Raw genomic sequence first — 18,844 nt, forward strand, 5'->3', positions numbered from 1 at the left:
CAAGCTCTGACACTGATTATACAGGGAGCGAACTGCCACAATAAGACAGTCCGTTACCCCATACTCTCTGAGCACTCCCCACAGGACTTCCCGGGGTACACGGTCGAATGCCTTCTCCAAGTCCACAAAGCACATGTAGACTGGTTGGGCAAACTCCTATGCACCCTCAAGGACCCTGCCGAGAGTATAGAGCTGGTCCACAGTTCCACGACCAGGACGAAAACCACACTGTTCCTCCTGAATCCGATATTCGACTATCCGGCGTAGCCTCCTCTCCAGTACACCTGAATAGACCTTACCGGGAAGGCTGAGGAGGGTGATCCCACGATAGTTGGAACACACCCTCCGGTTCCCCTTCTTAAAGAGAGGAACCACCACCCCGGTCTGCCAATCCAGAGGTACCGCCCCCGATGTCCACGCGATGTTGCAGAGTCTTGTCAACCAAGAAAGCCCCACAACATCCAGAGCCTTAAGGAACTCCGGGCGGATCTCATCCACCCCCGGGGCCTTGCCACCGAGGAGCTTTTTAACAACCTCGGCAACCTCAGCCCCAGAAATAGGAGAGCCCACCACAGATTCCCCAGGCCCTGCTTCCTCATAGGAAGACGTGCTGGTAGGATTGAGGAGGTCTTCGAAGTATTCCCTCCACCGATCCACAACATCCGCAGTCGAGATTAGCAGAGCACCATCCCCACCATACACAGTGTTGACACTGCACTGCTTCCCCTTCCTGAGGCGGCGGATGGTGGTCCAGAATTGCTTCGAAGCCGTCCGGAAGTCTTTTTCCATGGCCTCCCCGAACTCCTCCCATGTCCGAGTTTTTGCCTCCGCGACCGCTGAAGCCGCACACCGCTTGGCCTGTCGGTACCTGTCTGCTGCCTCAGGAGTCCCATGAGCCAAAAGAACCCGATAGGACTCCTTCTTCAGCCTGACGGCATCCCTCACCGCCGGCGTCCACCAACAGGTTCTAGGATTACCGCCACGACAGGCACCAACTACCTTGCGGCCACAGCTCAATTATTGATCTATAAATCAGGGTATTGCTTTTTTCCCCCAAATATTGTACGTTGTTTGTAACCCAAAGATAGCTTAGCTAATGCTAAATTCTTACTAAATGCTACGTGTGCAACAGAATAAAACATGCTTTCATTCAGTGTGAAAATGTGGTGAACACACCAACATGTACCAGGTGATGGTGATAAAAGTCATGTTTGATGGTCTCAACGCTGCTATCCATTGTCTCTTTATTTGCTCACTAACCTGACTTCCTTGGCTTTGCTTCTACGCTGGAAATGAGAAAAATCTCTCAAAATCTTTCTTTATGTCCTGAAGCGATCATGAAAACCATAGTGGCAGTTACTGTCGCCGCATGGTCGCGACATACAGGTAAAAGCCAGTAAATTAGAATATTTTGAAAAACTTGATTTATTTCAGTAATTGCATTCAAAAGGTGTAACTTGTACATTATATTTATTCATTGCACACAGACTGATGCATTCAAATGTTTATTTCATTTAATTTTGATGATTTGAAGTGGCAACAAATGAAAATCCAAAATTCCGTGTGTCACAAAATTAGAATATTACTTAAGGCTAATACAAAAAAGGGATTTTTAGAAATGTTGGCCAACTGAAAAGTATGAAAATGAAAAATATGAGCATGTACAATACTCAATACTTGGTTGGAGCTCCTTTTGCCTCAATTACTGCGTTAATGCGGCGTGGCATGGAGTCCATGAGTTTCTGGCACTGCTCAGGTGTTATGAGAGCCCAGGTTGCTCTGATAGTGGCCTTCAACTCTTCTGCGTTTTTGGGTCTGGCATTCTGCATCTTCCTTTTCACAATACCCCACAGATTTTCTATGGGGCTAAGGTCAGGGGAGTTGGCGGGCCAATTTAGAACAGAAATACCATGGTCCGTAAACCAGGCACGGGTAGATTTTGCGCTGTGTGCAGGCGCCAAGTCCTGTTAGAACTTGAAATCTCCATCTCCATAGAGCGGGTCAGCAGCAGGAAGCATGAAGTGCTCTAAAACTTGCTGGTAGACGGCTGCGTTGACCCTGGATCTCAGGAAACAGAGTGGACCGACACCAGCAGATGACATGGCACCCCAAACCATCACCCAACCATGCAAATTTTGCATTTCCTTTGGAAATCAAGGTCCCAGAGTCTGGAGGAAGACAGGAGAGGCACAGGATCCACGTTGCCTGAAGTCTAGTGTAAAGTTTCCACCATCAGTGATGGTTTGGGGTGCCATGTCATCTGCTGGTGTCGGTCCACTCTGTTTCCTGAGATCCAGGGTCAACGCAGCCGTCTACCAGCAAGTTTTAGAGCACTTCATGCTTCCTGCTGCTGACATGCTCTATGGAGATGGAGATTTCAAGTTCCAACAGGACTTGGCGCCTGCACACAGCGCAAAATCTACCCGTGCCTGGTTTACGGACCATGGTATTTCTGTTCTAAATTGGCCCGCCAACTCCCCTGACCTTAGCCCCATAGAAAATCTGTGGGGCATTGTGAAAAGGAAGATGCAGAATGCCTGACCCAAAAAGGCAGAAGAGTTGAAGGCCACTATCAGAGCAACCTGGGCTCTCATAACACCTGAGCAGTGCCAGAAACTCATGGACTCCATGCCACGCCGCATTAACGCAGTAATTGAGGCAAAAGGAGCTCCAACCAAGTATTGAGTATTGTACATGCTCATATTTTTCATTTTCATACTTTTCAGTTGGCCAACATTTCTAAAAATCCCTTTTTTGTATTAGCCTTAAGTAATATTCTCATTTTGTGACACACGGAATTTTGGATTTTCATTTGTTGCCACTTCAAATCATCAAAATTAAATGAAATAAACATTTGAATGCATCAGTCTGTGTGCAATGAATAAATATAATGTACAAGTTACACCTTTTGAATGCAATTACTGAAATAAATCAAGTTTTTCAAAATATTCTAATTTACTGGCTTTTACCTGTATTTGGTTCAAGAAAAAAAAACACAACTTTAGGACAGAGTCTCGCATCCAACCCAATGTAAAGATGCTACTCCGATGCAGTTAAGACCCATGATGCATTGCGTTCCCACGTCACATTTTCAAGCCCTATTGCGTGATTACTTAGCTTAATGTTTGTCATAACGGTAGCCGTCCTTACGCAACCACGAGCCACGATCGAACCTCTGCCACAAAAGACCCATGCACTATTACTACCATGAATTGATTAACGTGGACCCCGACTTAAACAAGTGGAAAAACTTATTGGGGTGTTACCATTGAGTGGTCAATTGTACGGAATATGTACTGTACTGTGCAATCTACTAATAAAAGTCTCAACCAATCAATCAAACGTCACCAGGGTTTTACAGAAGAGTTGGTGATATCTGACATTTTATTCTCTCATTGGTGACAAGTTTTCTGTAAATGTTCGTATAAAGCACCTTAATGTTCATTAATTGACATTTTACAAACCATTTTTGACAAAGTACATCCCTTTTTTGGGTCAATACGGAACTATTTTTCAATGAACCCCAACCTTAGAAGCCAGCAAGTTAGCATCCTGAGTCACTGTGTGAAATATGACACGTAAGGTTGTTTAAAATGTAGTTTGTATCTGTAAAAGGAAACGTCTGATTGGATATGCTAGGGTTAGCATAACACACATGATCAGGATACCTGTTTTTACATGTTTCTTTACATGTAATATTCCAGTAGTGTTGTTTACTTTTGACTGGGGACGTACGATTCCTGTTTTCTGACTCACACACACATTAATAAATCTGTTTTACCACCAATTTGTACAGAATAATGTTACATCAAACCACAAAAGCATTACTTCACTTTGTTTGCTTCACCGTGATGGACGTTTGCAGAATAAACACAGTTTAAAGGCCTACTGAAAGCCACTACTACCGACCACGCAGTCTGATAGTTTATATATCAATGATGAAATCTTAACATTGCAACACATGCCAATACGGCCGGGTTAGCTTACTAAAGTGCAATTTTAAATTTCGCGCAAAATATCCTGCTGAAAACGTCTCGGTATGATGATGTCTGGGATTGTAGAGGACATTTTGGGACAGCATGGTGGCCAGCTATTAAGTCGTCTGTTTTCATCGCAAAATTCCACAGTATTCTGGACATCTGTGTTGGTGAATCTTTTGCAATTTGTTCAATGAACAATGGAGACAGCAAAGAAGAAAGCTGTAGGTGGGAAGCGGTGTATTGCGGCAGGTGTTGTGCCGGATAACGCACCCCCGCCGTAGAATGCACCCCCTGACTGTTGTGCCGGATAACACAGCCGGTGTTTCATTGTTTACATTCCCGAAAGATGACAGTCAAGCTTTACCATTGGCCTGTGGAGAACTGGGACAACAGAGACTCTTACCAGGAGGACTTTGAGTTGGATACGCAGACGCGGTACCGTGAGTACGCATGCAGCTGCGGCTTCCAAACATTTGATCGCTTGCCCGTACGTGCGTGCCGCTATGTGCATGTCACGTACGTAACTTTGGGGACTTTGGGGGAAATATATGTGCTGTATGAACTTTGGGGAGGTGAACGGTACTTTGGGCTGTGGGCATACTTGCCAACCCTCCCGAATTTTCCGGGAGACTCCCGAAATTCAGCGCCTCTCCCGAAAACCTCCCGGGACAAATATTCTCCCGAAAATCTCCCGATTTTCAGCCGGAGCTGGAGGCCACGCCCCCTCCAGCTCCATGCGGACCTGAGTGAGGACAGCCTTTTTTCACGACGGGAGGACAACAGGGTGACAAGAACTAAATCATCCAGACTAGAGACAAATTGTATTATTATGTTTATCTTACCTAAAAACAAATATATTTATTAATTAAAAAACAAACAAAAAAATACAAATAAATGTTTACTATATTTTGCTAAAAACATCCAAATTAATTGTATTTTTATTTGCATTTTTTCTGACTCCTTATTACATCCAGCCATAGAATTGTACATTAAAATAAACATATTTGAAATAATTAATTTTAAATGATCATAATTCATTTAAAATGACCATATTTAATTATTAAAATGATTGCTTGTTTATCAACAACTTTAGCATTTTGAAGCTCTCAGAAGCCAAGTTATGTTATATTCCTTAATATTTATTTATGCAAGTTTGAAGTATCAATTATCTAAACACAGTTCTGTTTGCATATTTTCAGGATGTATGTATATATATATATATATATATATATATATATATATATATATATATATATATATATATATATATATATATATATATATATATATATATGTATGTATGTGTGGGGAAAAAAAATCACAAGACTATTTCATCTCTACAGGCCTGTTTCATGAGGGGGGTACCCTCAATCATCAGGAGATTTTAATGGGAGCATTCACATACCATGGTTTATATAGGGCACAGAGTGGGTGGGTACAGGCTGGCGTAGGGACGTGGTGATTGGCTCATGTGTTACCTAGGAGGTGTTTCCGTCTATGGCGGCATGTTGTTACAATTTCGCTGCGCTTGTTGAGGGATGACAGGTCTGGACGGTAAATAATAAACAGTTTCTCTTTCAAGCATAGGTTGCATCTTTTATTACCACTATTGTAAGGTGTGCTGGATGCAAGAATTTGCCATGTTATTGAATATTCAACATTATTGTCTTTGAGGTCCCAAATGTGTTTGCTGAGTTCTGTGGTATTTCGCAGGTTTTTGTTCCTGAAAGAAGCCTTGTGATTGTTCCATCTGGTTTTGAATTCTCCCTCGGTTAATCCTACATATGTGTCGGATGTGTTAATGTCCTTGCGTATTACCTTAGATTGGTAGACAACTGATGTTTGTAAGCACCCCCCGTTGAGAGGGCAATCAGGTTTCTTTCGACAGCTATAGACTTTGTTGGTTTTGGAGTCGCTCTGTCTGGGGGCCGACGGCTCATTTGCAATTGTTTTGTTGTGGTTTGAGATGATTTGTCGTATATTGTTCATGCAGCTGTAGCTCAATTTAATGTTGTTCTTGTTGAATACTTTTCTTAGGGTGTTGTCTTTGGGAAAGTGTTTGTCAATCAGATTGAGGAATTTGTGTCCAATGTTAGTTGAGACGTTTTTGCTGTATGGGGGGTTGTACCAGATGATGTCGTTTCGTTTTCTTACAATAGTGGTAATAAAAGATGCAACCTATGCTTGAAAGAGAAACTGTTTATTATTTACCGTCCAGACCTGTCATCCCTCAACAAGCGCAGCGAAATTGTAACAGCATGCCGCCATAGACGGAAACACCTCCTAGGTAACACATGAGCCAATCACCACGCCCCTACGCCAGCCTGTACCCACCCACTCTGTGCCCTATATAAACCATGGCATGCGAATGCTCCCATTAAAATCTCCTGATGATTGAGGGTACCCCCCCTCATGAAACAGGCCTGTAGAGATGAAATAGTCTTGTGATTTTTTTCCCACACATACATATATTGCGCTCTACTACGGTATCGAGCACTATTTTTTGGATAACCTTATTAAGACATATATATATATATATATATATATGTATGAAATACTTGACTTGGTGAATTCTAGCTGTCAATATACTCCTCCCCTCTTAACCACGCCCCCAACCACGCCCCGCCCCGCCCCACCCCTGACCACCCCCCCCGCCCCCCACCTCCCGAAATCGGAGGTCTCAAGGTTGGCAAGTATGGCTGTGGGATTGAGTGTGTTGTGCAGGTGTTTAAGTTGTATTGGACGGGAGGGGGGAGGTGTTTGTTATGCGGGATTAATTTGTGGCATATTAAATATAAGCCTGGTTGTGTTGTGGCTAATAGAGTATATATATGTCTTGTGTTTATTTACTGTTTTAGTCATTCCCAGCGGAATATCAGGTCTCACAGCATCTTCCCTATCTGAATGGCTCCCACTGCCCTCTAGTCCTTCACTCTCACTTTCCTCATCCACGAATCTTTCATCCTCGCTCAAATTAATGGGGAAATCGTCGCTTTCTCGGTCCCGAATCGCTCTCGCTGCTGGTGGCCATGATTGTAAACAATGTGCGGATGTGAGGAGCTCCACAACCTGTGACGTCACGCTACTCGTCTGCTACTTCCGCTACAGGCAAGGCTTTTTTATCAGCGACCAAAAGTTGCGAACTTTATCGTCGATGTTCTCTACTAAAGCAAAAATATGGCAATATCGCAAAATGATCAAGTACGACACATAGAATGGACCTGCTATCCCCGTTTAAATAAGAAAATGGCATTTCAGTAGGCCTTTAATGGAGTAAGTAAAGTTAGTCATCTGTGAGCTTTTAGTGATTTCAATCAATTCCACTAAAATCACGTCCTGAAAAGACAGAAATATACATAAGACTGTTATCTGTACTACTACTTTTACATATGCTTGCTACATGTCACTGCTACATTCTCCACATCAGGTCTGATTGGGACTAATACGTGATCTGAGAGCTAAGAACCCGGGCCTTGTGCCCTAAGTCACCTGCATTCGCAAATCTGAAACCGAGTCTCACGGTTTGTTTGTTTTTTAAATGCTTTGATGGCACCGAGCCTTGTAGCCCTTGCATCTTGTGCCATTTCAAAGTAAAAAGGTTAACGTAACGCAGAGATCTCGGGTCTGGACAGATTTGCGAGTGAGTTGATTTCATCTTTTAACAACACGGCTGCTTTTGTTTTGAAGTCATAGAAACAAAGTTGACAGAAGTGTGTTGACCGAGAATTCCAATATTCAGTTTTATACCACCTGGGGGGCTCAGAGGCGGAATAACCTGGGGCGTCACGCTACCCGTCGTGGTCACCATCAGGGCGTCTGTGGAGGTTTGGGTGACGAACACGAGCCTTGACTCTCAAAGCTCGCCCCCCGACCAGCCCACTAGCAGACACATAAACAACACAAAGACACAATATTTGACAATATGACTTTGTCAGCTAAACAGGCTGCTGCTGTATATAAAGTAGGGCTGGACAATGAATCACATTTTAATCTCCATTTCCATTTCTCACCATCATAAAAATATGATCATTAATGAAATAAAAAAAGAGGATTAATGGCCTTCGCAAGGTGCATGCAAATTCCGGAGCTTGTGACGGTGAAACCGTCAATTGATTAACGTGGACCCCGACTTAAACAAGTTGAAAACTTATTGGGGTGTTACTGTTTAGTGGTCAATTGTACGGACTAAGTCATACTTGCCAACCTTGAGACCTCCGATTTCGGGAGGTGGGGGCGTGGTCGGGGGTGGGGTAGGGCGTGGTTGGGGGCGTGGTTAAGAGTGGAGGAGTATATTGACAACTAGAATTCACCAAGTCAAGTATTTCATATATATATATATATACTGTATTATTATGTTTATCTTACCTAAAAATAAATATACATATTAATTTAAAAAAAAACTAAATAAATTTGTTCTATATTTTGCTAAAAACATCAAAATTAATTGTATTTTTATTTGTATTTTTTCTGACTCTTTATTACATCCAGCCATAGAATTATACATTAAAATAAACATATTTGAAATAATTTATTTTAAATTATCATAATAATTCATTTAAAATGACCACATTTAATTATTAAAATAATTGCTTGTTTATCAACAACTTTAGCATTTTATTCATTACATTTTGAAGCTCTCAGAAGCCAAGTTATGTTATATTCCTTAATATTTATTTATGCAAGTTTGAAGTATCAATTATCTAAACACAGTTTTGTTTGCATATTTTCAGGATATATATATATATATATATATATATATATATATATATATATATATATATATATATATATATATATATATATATATATATGTATAAGTGGGAAAAAAAATCACAAGACTACTTCATCTCTACCGGCCTGTTTCATGAGGGGTTCCCTCAATCATCAGGAGATTTTAATGGAAGCATTCACATACCATTGTCATGTCTGTATAATCATGTTTTGTTTTAAGTCATGTTTTGTTTAGTTTCTGTCTTTTTCACTCCCTTGTCTGGTCACCATAGCAACCATTAGTTTTCACCTGTCACGCACCTGTTTCACGTCTTGAGTCACGCACCTGTTTTCGTTAATCATGTCCGTAGTATTTAAGTTCAGTGTTTTTCAGTTTGTTTTTCTGACGACCTCGCACCCCATACCGCACCCCATATATGCTTCTGCACACTCCTCTATGATCCTGCTTCATGTCCCTTGTCACAGTAAGTTTTTGTTTATCAAGCCACAGTTAATGTTTTTGTTTAAGTGTTCATAGTTTATTCTCCGCCACTGTGCGCGCTTTTTGTTTGATCCTTTTTTTTTTTCTATTTATAGTTAGTTCTAGTGTTTCAATAAAAATATGTACCTCCATTCCCGTCTCGCCCGTGCCAACTATCCGCTGCATCCCGGAAAAGCACACACCCAGGACCAAGTCTTGACAACCATGGTTTATATAGGGCACAGAGTGGGTGGGTACAGGCTGGCGTAGGGGCGTGGTGATTGGCTCATGTGTTACCTAAGAGGTGTTTCCGTCTGTGGCGGCATGCTGATACAATTCCGCTGCGCTTGTTGAGGGATGACAGGTCTGGACGGTAAATAATAAACAGTTTCTCTTTCAAGCATAGGTTGCATCTTTTATTACCACTATTGTAAGGTGTGCTGGATGCAAGAATTTGCCATGTTATTGAATATTCAACATTATTGTCTTTGAGGTCCCAAATGTGTTTGCTGAGTTCTGTGGTATTCCGCAGGTTTTGGTTCCTGAAAGAAGCCTTGTGATTGTTCCATCTGGTTTTGAATTCTCCCTCGGTTAATCCTACATATGTGTCGGATGTGTTAATGTCCTTGCGTATTACCTTAGATTGGTAGACAACTGATGTTTGTAAGCACCCCCCGTTGAGAGGGCAATCAGGTTTCTTTCGACGGTTACAGTCTTTGTTGGTTTTGGAGTCGCTCTGTCTGGGGGCCGACGGCTCATTTGCAATTGTTTTGTTGTGGTTTGAGATGATTTGTCGTATATTGTTCATGCAGCTGTAGCTCAATTTAATGTTGTTCTTGTTGAATACTTTTCTTAGGGTGTTGTCTTTGGGAAAGTGTTTGTCAATCAGATTGAGGAATTTGTGTCCAATGTATATTTGTGTCCAATGTATATTTGTATATTTGTGTCCAATGTATATATATATATATATACATATATATATATATCCTGAAAATATGCAAACAAATATATATATATATATATATATATATATATATATATATATATATATATATATATATATATATATATATATATATATATATATATATATATATATATATCCTGAAAATATGCAAACAAATATATATATATATATATATATATATCCTGAAAATATGCAAATAAAACTGTGTTTAGATGATTGATACTTCAAACTTGCATAAATAAACAATAAGGAATATAACATAACTTGGCTTCTGAGAGCTTCAAAATATAATGAATAAAATGCTAAAGTTGTTGATAAACAAGCAATTATTTTAATAATTAAATATGGTCATTTTAAATGAATTATTATGATAATTTAAAATCAATTATTTCAAATATGTTTATTTTAATGTATAATTCTATGGCTGGATGTAATAAGGAGTCAGAAAAAATACAAATAAAAATACAATTAATTTTGATGTTTTTAGCAAAATATAGTACAAATTTAATTAGTTTTTTTAAAATTAATAAATATATTTATTTTTAGGTAAGATAAACATAATAATACAATTTATCTCTAGTCTGGATGATTTAGTTCTTGTCACCCTGTTGTCCTCCCGTCTGATAAAAGGCTGTCCTCACTCAGGTCCGCATGGAGCTGGAGGGGGCGTGGCCTCCAGCTCCGGCTGAAAATCGGGAGATTTTCGGGAGAATATTTGTCCCGGGAGGTTTTCGGGAGAGGCGCTGAATTTCGGGAGTCTCCCGGAAAATTCGGGAGGGTTGGCAAGTATGGACTAAGTGCTGTACTGTGCATTCTACTAATAAAAGTTTCAATCAATCAATCAATCAAAGGACTGAGTGAAAAAAAGACCAGGTCTACTAGATGAGTGTTTTTAAACCTTTTTTTGAGCCGAGGCACATTTTTGTCATTGAAAATATCCGGAGGTACACCACCAGCAGAAGTCATTAAAAACGAAACTCAGTTGTGTTCGAATAATCATGTATATATTAGCACACTAACTTTAGTATGCTTAAAGTCCATTGCTTTAGTTATTAGCTATTGTGCTCAAGTTAGACTTTTCTAATCTGTGCAAGGACAAAACTTCTTGTCTGAGGGGTGGCCTCAGCCACAGATTTGATCTTTGTTTCAGCCCGCTAACAGCCAAGGACTTCAAGGACCTCAACGAAGATAAGATGACAGCACGGAGACGAAGCGGGGACAAGGTGTAATCACAAGGTCCCCAGCACATTCCATCACGTATTGTGCGTCCTGGACCTGCTTTGCATAATATATGTGACCACTCCTTTTAGAGGCTGCCTTAGTGTTGTTGACTGTGGAACTCCTGAATAAATAGAGGGACGCAGGAGCTGAACCTTAGAGCGTAGGGCGAGACTGTGACTAAGGGTGCAGCTCCATGCATTCTCCCCATGAGCTAAATTGAACTCTGTGTCTGCATGATTCCTTGCTTCTTGTCTGCATAGTGTTTGAACCTGACAATTGACAGTAACAAGTCGTTGTCGCAATTGTTGGATATGAATTCAAACCATAACCAAGCATGCATCAATATACAGGTAAAAGCCAGTAAATTAGAATATTTTGAAAAACTTGATTTATTTCAGTAATTGCATTCAAAAGGTGTAACTTGTACATTATATTTATTCATTGCACACAGACTGATGCATTCAAATGTTTATTTCATTTAATTTTGATGATTTGAAGTGGCAACAAATGAAAATCCAAAATTCCGTGTGTCACAAAATTAGAATATTACTTAAGGCTAATACAAAAAAGGGATTTTTAGAAATGTTGGCCAACTGAAAAGTATGAAAATGAAAAATATGAGCATGTACAATACTCAATACTTGGTTGGAGCTCCTTTTGCCTCAATTACTACGTTAATGCGGCGTGGCATGGAGTCGATGAGTTTCTGGCACTGCTCAGGTGTTATGAGAGCCCAGGTTGCTCTGATAGTGGCCTTCAACTCTTCTGCGTTTTTGGGTCTGGCATTCTGCATCTTCCTTTTCACAATACCCTACAGATTTTCTATGGGGCTAAGGTCAGGGGAGTTGGCGGGCCAATTTAGAACAGAAATACCGTGGTCCGTAAACCAGGCACGGGTAGATTTTGCGCTGTGTGCAGGCGCCAAGTCCTGTTGGAACTTGAAATCTCCATCTCCATAGAGCAGGTCAGCAGCAGGAAGCATGAAGTGCTCTAAAACTTGCTGGTAGACGGCTGCGTTGACCCTGGATCTCAGGAAACACAGTGGACCGACACCAACAGATGACATGGCACCCCAAGCCATCACCCAACCATGCAAATTTTGCATTTCCTTTGGAAATCGAGGTCCCAGAGTCTGGAGGAAGACAGGAGAGGCACAGGATCCACGTTGCCTGAAGTCTAGTGTAAAGTTTCCACCATCAGTGATGGTTTGGGGTGCCATGTCATCTGCTGGTGTCGGTCCACTCTGTTTCCTGAGATCCAGGGTCAACGCAGCCGTCTACCAGCAAGTTTTAGAGCACTTCATGCTTCCTGCTGCTGACCTGCTCTATGGAGATGGAGATTTCAAGTTCCAACAGGACTTGGCGCCTGCACACAGCGCAAAATCTACCCGTGCCTGGTTTACGGACCATGGTATTTCTGTTCTAAATCGGCCCGCCAACTCCCCTGACCTTAGCCCCATAGAAAATCTGTGGGGTATTGTGAAAAGGAAGATGCAGAATGCCAGACCCAAAAACGCAGAAGAGTTGAAGGCCACTATCAGAGCAACCTGGGCTCTCATAACACCTGAGCAGTGCCAGAAACTCATCGACTCCATGCCACGCCGCATTAACGCAGTAATTGAGGCAAAAGGAGCTCCAACCAAGTATTGAGTATTGTACATGCTCATATTTTTCATTTTCATACTTTTCAGTTGGCCAACATTTCTAAAAATCCCTTTTTTGTATTAGCCTTAAGTAATATTCTAATTTTGTGACACACGGAATTTTGGATTTTCATTTGTTGCCACTTCAAATCATCAAAATTAAATGAAATAAACATTTGAATGCATCAGTCTGTGTGCAATGAATAAATATAATGTACAAGTTACACCTTTTGAATGCAATTACTGAAATAAATCAAGTTTTTCAAAATATTCTAATTTACTGGCTTTTACCTGTAGGTCTTGTCTCAAAGTAGGTGTACTGTCACCGCCTGTCACATCACGCCCTGACTTATTTGGACTTTATTTTGCTGTTTTCCTGTGTGTAGTGTTCTAGTTCTTGTCTTGCGCTCTTATTTTGGTGGCTTTTCCTGTTTTGTTGGTATTTTCATGTCTTTCTGTTAGAATAATTATGTGTAAGGTTATCACACAACTTTAGTATGCTTAAAGTCTGTTGCTATAGTTATTAGCTATTGTGCTCAAATTGGACTTTTCAAAAATCCAAAAGATTGCCAGCCGTCTCTATCAGTGTTGTGTCCAGACTCGGCCTGCTGACTGCCAAGGCCGAACACCGCCGTGACGCAGACAGAGCAGAGACAAGGCCATATCACCAGCGTCAACTCATTTTCATTTATTCTATAATCATATATTGTGTCTAACTGGAGTTGTCGAGATTACCCCCTTCCCTCAGCGACAGCTTCAGTGATGTAACAGGGACCTCCCAAATAAATAGAGGAAGTCCGCGGGCTGGACTTTTAGTACATAGTTCGGATCTGTAACTAGAATACAGCCCAAAACACGTGTCTCCTCATGAGCTAAATTGAACTCTGTCTCTGCATGATTCCTTGCTTCTTGCCCGATTATTAGATGTCATCAGTGTTTGAACCTGACACTTTCTTCCAGCGCTATTCCCCGCATCTGCTTTGTTTTAGCAATCCAGAATATTTCAGTTGCTGCTATCCTTCGTTGTGGGGACATTGGGCCCCATTCGGCAATAAGTTCCTAACTTTTCCTCTTAACTTTCTTCCTAAGTGATTTCCTAAGAGGAGTACATTCAAATTCATGACCTGTTCTTAAACGCCCAAATTGTTCCCACCTGCCGTTCTTAAGTTGCTGAATGCCAAATGGTTAGCGCGCGCGTGTCTATCATAATTTGCATGTAAACACGTCCTTATTTCCCCAATATGCGTAGGTAAACGCCCTTAATTCCCCATATAAGGGCACGATTCGGGTGGAAAAGCCGAACATTAGACACACGGAGAAAATACAAACAGATTACAGAAGAAAAATTTGTATTATCCCGCGGGGGAAATACCATCCATCCATCCATCCAGCCATCTTCTTCCGCTTATCCGAATTCGCGTCGCGGGGGCAGCAGCTTAAGCAGGGAAGCCCAGACTTCCCTCTCCCCAGCCACTTTGTTCAGCTCCTCCCGAGGAATCCCGAGGCGTTCCCAGGCCAGCCGGGAGACATAGTCTACCCAATGTGTCCTGGGTCTTCCCCGTGGCCGACTACCGGTCGGACGTGCCCTAAACACCTCCCTAGGGAGGCGTTCGGGTGGCATCCTGACCAGATGCCCGAACCACCTCATCTGGCTCCTCTTGATGTGGAGGAGCAGCGGCTTGTACCTGTGATCTTGTCCTTTCGGTCATAACCCAAAGCTCATGACCATAGGTGAGGATGGGAACGTAGATCGACCGTTAAATTGAGAGCTTTGCCTTCCGGCTCAGCTCCTTCTTCACCACAACGGATCGATACAGCGTCCGCATTACTGAAGACGCCGCACCTATCTGCCTGTCGATCTCACGCTCCACTCTTCTCTCACTCGTGAACAAGACTCCGAGGTACTTGAACTCCTCCACTTGGGGCAAGATCTTCTCCCCAACCCGGAAATGGCACTCCACCCTTTTCCGGGCGAGAACCATGGACTCGGACTTGGAGGTGCTGATTCTCATCCCAGTCGCTTCACACTTGGCTGCGAACCGATCCAGTGAGAGCTGAAGATCCTGGCCAGATGAAGCCATCAGGACCACATCATCTGCAAATAGCAGAGACCTAATCCTGCAGCCACCAAACCAGATCCCCTCAACGCCTTGACTGCGCCTAGAAATTCTGTCCATAAAAGTTCAGAACAGAATGGGTGACAAAGGGCAGCCTTGGCGGAGTCCAACCCTCACTGGAAACGTGTCCGACTTACTGCCGGCAATGCGGACCAAACTCTGACACTGATCATACAGGGAGCGGACCGCCACAATCAGACAGTCCGATACCCCGTACTCTCTGAGCACTCCCCACAGGACTTCCCGGGGGACACGGTCGAATGCCTTCTCCAAGTCCACAAAGCACATGAAGACTGGTTGGGTAAACACCCTCAAGGACCCTGCCCAGAGTATAGAGCTGGTCCACAGTTCCACGACCAGGACGAAAACCACACTGTTCCTCCTGAATCCGAGGTTCGACTATCCGGCGTAGCCTCCTCTCCAGTACACCTGAATAGACCTTACCGGGAAGTCTATCTATCTATCTATCTATCTATCCATCTATGATATTAATTCTACATTCGACATTAGAAGTAAGGGAACTTGTCACACTTAAGAACAAATAGGCCACCCTAAGAGTGCTCCGGAGCACTCGTAGATTTTGTTCTTACCTACGAACAAATCCCAGCTAAGACAACATTGGTGAATACGAAAATCTCGCTAAAATCTTCGTAAGTGGGTCTAAGAACAAAATTTGTTCTTAAGAACGGTTGCTGAATGGGGCCCAACGTTGATTGTCATGTCATGTTCGGATGTACATTGTGGACGCCGTCTGCTCCACGCGCTGTAAGTCTTTGCTGTCGTCCAGCATTCTGTTTTTGTTTACTTTGTCGTCTGCATATTGTGATAACGACAAACCCTTGTCGTCTCACACACGTGTTCCCGACATCTACAAAGCAATTATCTACCTGCTGCCACCTACTGATATGGAAGAGTATTACACGGTTACTCTGCCGAGCTCTGGACATCACCGACTTTATTTGCAGACTATAATTACTGGTTTGCAAAAAAATATTTTTAACCCAAAAAGGTGAAATTAAATAATCTCCCATGGCACACCAGACTGTATCTCACGGCACAGTGGTTGAAAAACAGTGTTCTAGAAGTTTGGCATCTAACCATGGTTGCTACTTGTAGACTAATATAGCTAATATAGACACTTACATCATGTCTTGCCTTCATTATAACACTTATATAAGACTTTTAAAGTCATTTTGATAGTAGGCTAATATAGCTAATATAGACACTTACATCATGTGTTTCCTTCATTATAACACTTATAATAATAATAATAATAATAATGGATTACATTTGTAATGCACTTTACATTTGTTAAAATCTCAAAGTGCTACAAAGTATTAAAAATTTTTTAAAAAAAATAGAAAGTTAGAATATATAATAGAAAATTAAAATAGAAATAAAAACATGAAAAACACTCGATAAACACTCGATAAAACAGAAACATAGATACTTAGACTTATATAAGACTTTTAAAGTCATTTTGACAGTAGGTTAATATAACTAATATAGACACTTACATCATGTGTTGCCTTCATTATAACACTTATACAAGACTTTTAAAGTCATTTTGATAGTAGGCTAATATAGCTAATATAGACACTTACATCATGTGTTGCCTTCATTATAACACTTATATAAGACTTTTAAAGTCATTTTGATAGTAGACTAATATAGACACTTACATCATGTGTTGTCTTCATTATAACACTTATATAAGACTTTTAAAGTCATTTTGATAGTAGGCTAATATAGACACTTACATCATGTGTTGTCTTCATTATAACACTTATATAAGACTTTTAAAGTCATTTTGATAGTAGGCTAATATAGACACTTACATCATGTGTTGTCTTCATTATAACACTTATATAAGACTTTTAAAGTCATTTTGACAGTAGGTTAATATAACTAATATAGACACTTACATCATGTGTTGCCTTCATTATAACACTTATACAAGACTTTTAAAGTCATTTTGATAGTAGGCTAGTATAGCTAATATAGACACTTACATCATGTGTTGCCTTCATTATAACACTTATATAAGACTTTTAAAGTCATTTTGATAGTAGACTAATATAGACACTTACATCATGTGTTGTCTTCATTATAACACTTATATAAGACTTTTAAAGTCATTTTGATAGTAGGCTAATATAGACACTTACATCATGTGTTGTCTTCATTATAACACTTATATAAGACTTTTAAAATAATTTTGATAGTAGGCTAATATAGACACTTACATCATGTGCTGCCTTCATTATAACACTTATATAAGACTTTTAAAATCATTTTTATAGTAGGCTAATATAGCTAATATAGACACTTACATCATGTGTTGCCTTCATTATAACACTTATATAAGACTTTTAAAATCATTTTTATAGTAGGCTAATATAGCTAATATAGACACTTACATCATGTGCTGCCTTCATTATAACACTTATATAAGACTTTTAAAGTCATTTTGATAGTAGACTAATATAGACACTTACATCATGTGTTGCCTTCATTATAACACTTATACAAGACTTTTAAAGTAATTTTGATAGTAGGCTAATATAGCTAATATAGACACTTACATCATGTGTTGCCTTCATTAAAACACTTATATAAGACTTTTAAAATCATTTTGATAGTAGGCTAATATAGCTAATATAGACACTTACATCATGTGTTGCCTTCATTAAAACACTTATATAAGACTTTTAAAATCATTTTGATAGTAGGCTAATATAGCTAATATAGACACTTACATCATGTGTTGCCTTCATTATAAAACTTGTATAAGACTTTTAAAGTAATTTTGATAGTAGGCTAATATAACTAATATAGACACTTACACCATGTGTTGTCTTTATTATAACACTTATATAAGACTTTCAAAGTCATTTTGATAGTAGGCTAATACAGCTAATATAGACACTTACATCATGTGTTGTCTTCATTGTAACACTTATATAAGACTTTTAAAGTCATTTTGATAGTAGGCTAATATAGCTAATATAGACACTTACATCATGTGTTGTCTTCATTGTAACACTTATATAAGACCTTTAAAGTCATTTTGATAGTAGGCTAATACAGCTAATATAGACACTTACCTCATGTGTTGCCTTCATTATAACACTTATATAAGACTTTTAAAGTCATTTTGATAGTAGGCTAATATAACTAATATAGACACTTACATCACATGTTGTCTTCATTATAACACTTATATAAGACTTTTAAAGTCATTTTGATAGTAGACTAATATAGACACTTACATCATGTGTTGCCTTCATTATAAAACTTGTATAAGACTTTTAAAGTCATTTTGATAGTAGGCTAATACAGGTTATATAGACACTTACATCATGTGTTGCCTTCATTATAACACTTATATAAGACTTTTAAAGTAATTTTGATAGTAGGCTAATATAACTAATATAGACACTTACACCATGTGTTGTCTTTATTATAACACTTATATAAGACTTTCAAAGTCATTTTGATAGTAGGCTAATATAGCTAATATAGACACTTACATCATGTGTTGTCTTCATTGTAACACTTATATAAGACTTTTAAAGTCATTTTGATAGTAGGTTAATATAGCTAATATAGACACTTACATCATGTGTTGCCTTCATTATAACACTTATATAAGACTTTTAAAGTCATTTTGATAGTAGGCTAATATAGCTAATATGGACACTTACATCATGTGTTGCCTTCATT

At 40.0% G+C, this 18,844-nt stretch overlaps 1 protein-coding gene across 2 annotated transcripts in view; it reads right to left on the reverse strand.

Annotated features, from left to right (window-relative positions):
* Positions 1-6,866: 6,866 nt before the first annotated feature.
* syt10 (synaptotagmin X) overlaps positions 6,867-18,844 on the reverse strand; it is a 60,129-nt gene continuing 48,151 nt past the window's right edge. The window contains exons 7-8 of one of the 2 annotated variants that reach the window (XM_072916030.1): positions 15,985-16,005; positions 6,867-7,859 (exon numbers count right to left, since the gene is read on the reverse strand). In XM_072916030.1, the coding sequence (XP_072772131.1) occupies positions 7,788-7,859; positions 15,985-16,005 (93 nt within the window). In that variant the 3' untranslated portion in view covers positions 6,867-7,787. The remainder of the gene's footprint in view (positions 7,860-15,984; positions 16,006-18,844) is intronic. The other variant, XM_061984476.2, reaches the window with a different exon arrangement.

The sequence above is a fragment of the Nerophis lumbriciformis genome, linkage group LG25 (assembly GCF_033978685.3).
Source record: "Nerophis lumbriciformis linkage group LG25, RoL_Nlum_v2.1, whole genome shotgun sequence".
Lineage (NCBI taxonomy): Eukaryota > Metazoa > Chordata > Actinopteri > Syngnathiformes > Syngnathidae > Nerophis > Nerophis lumbriciformis.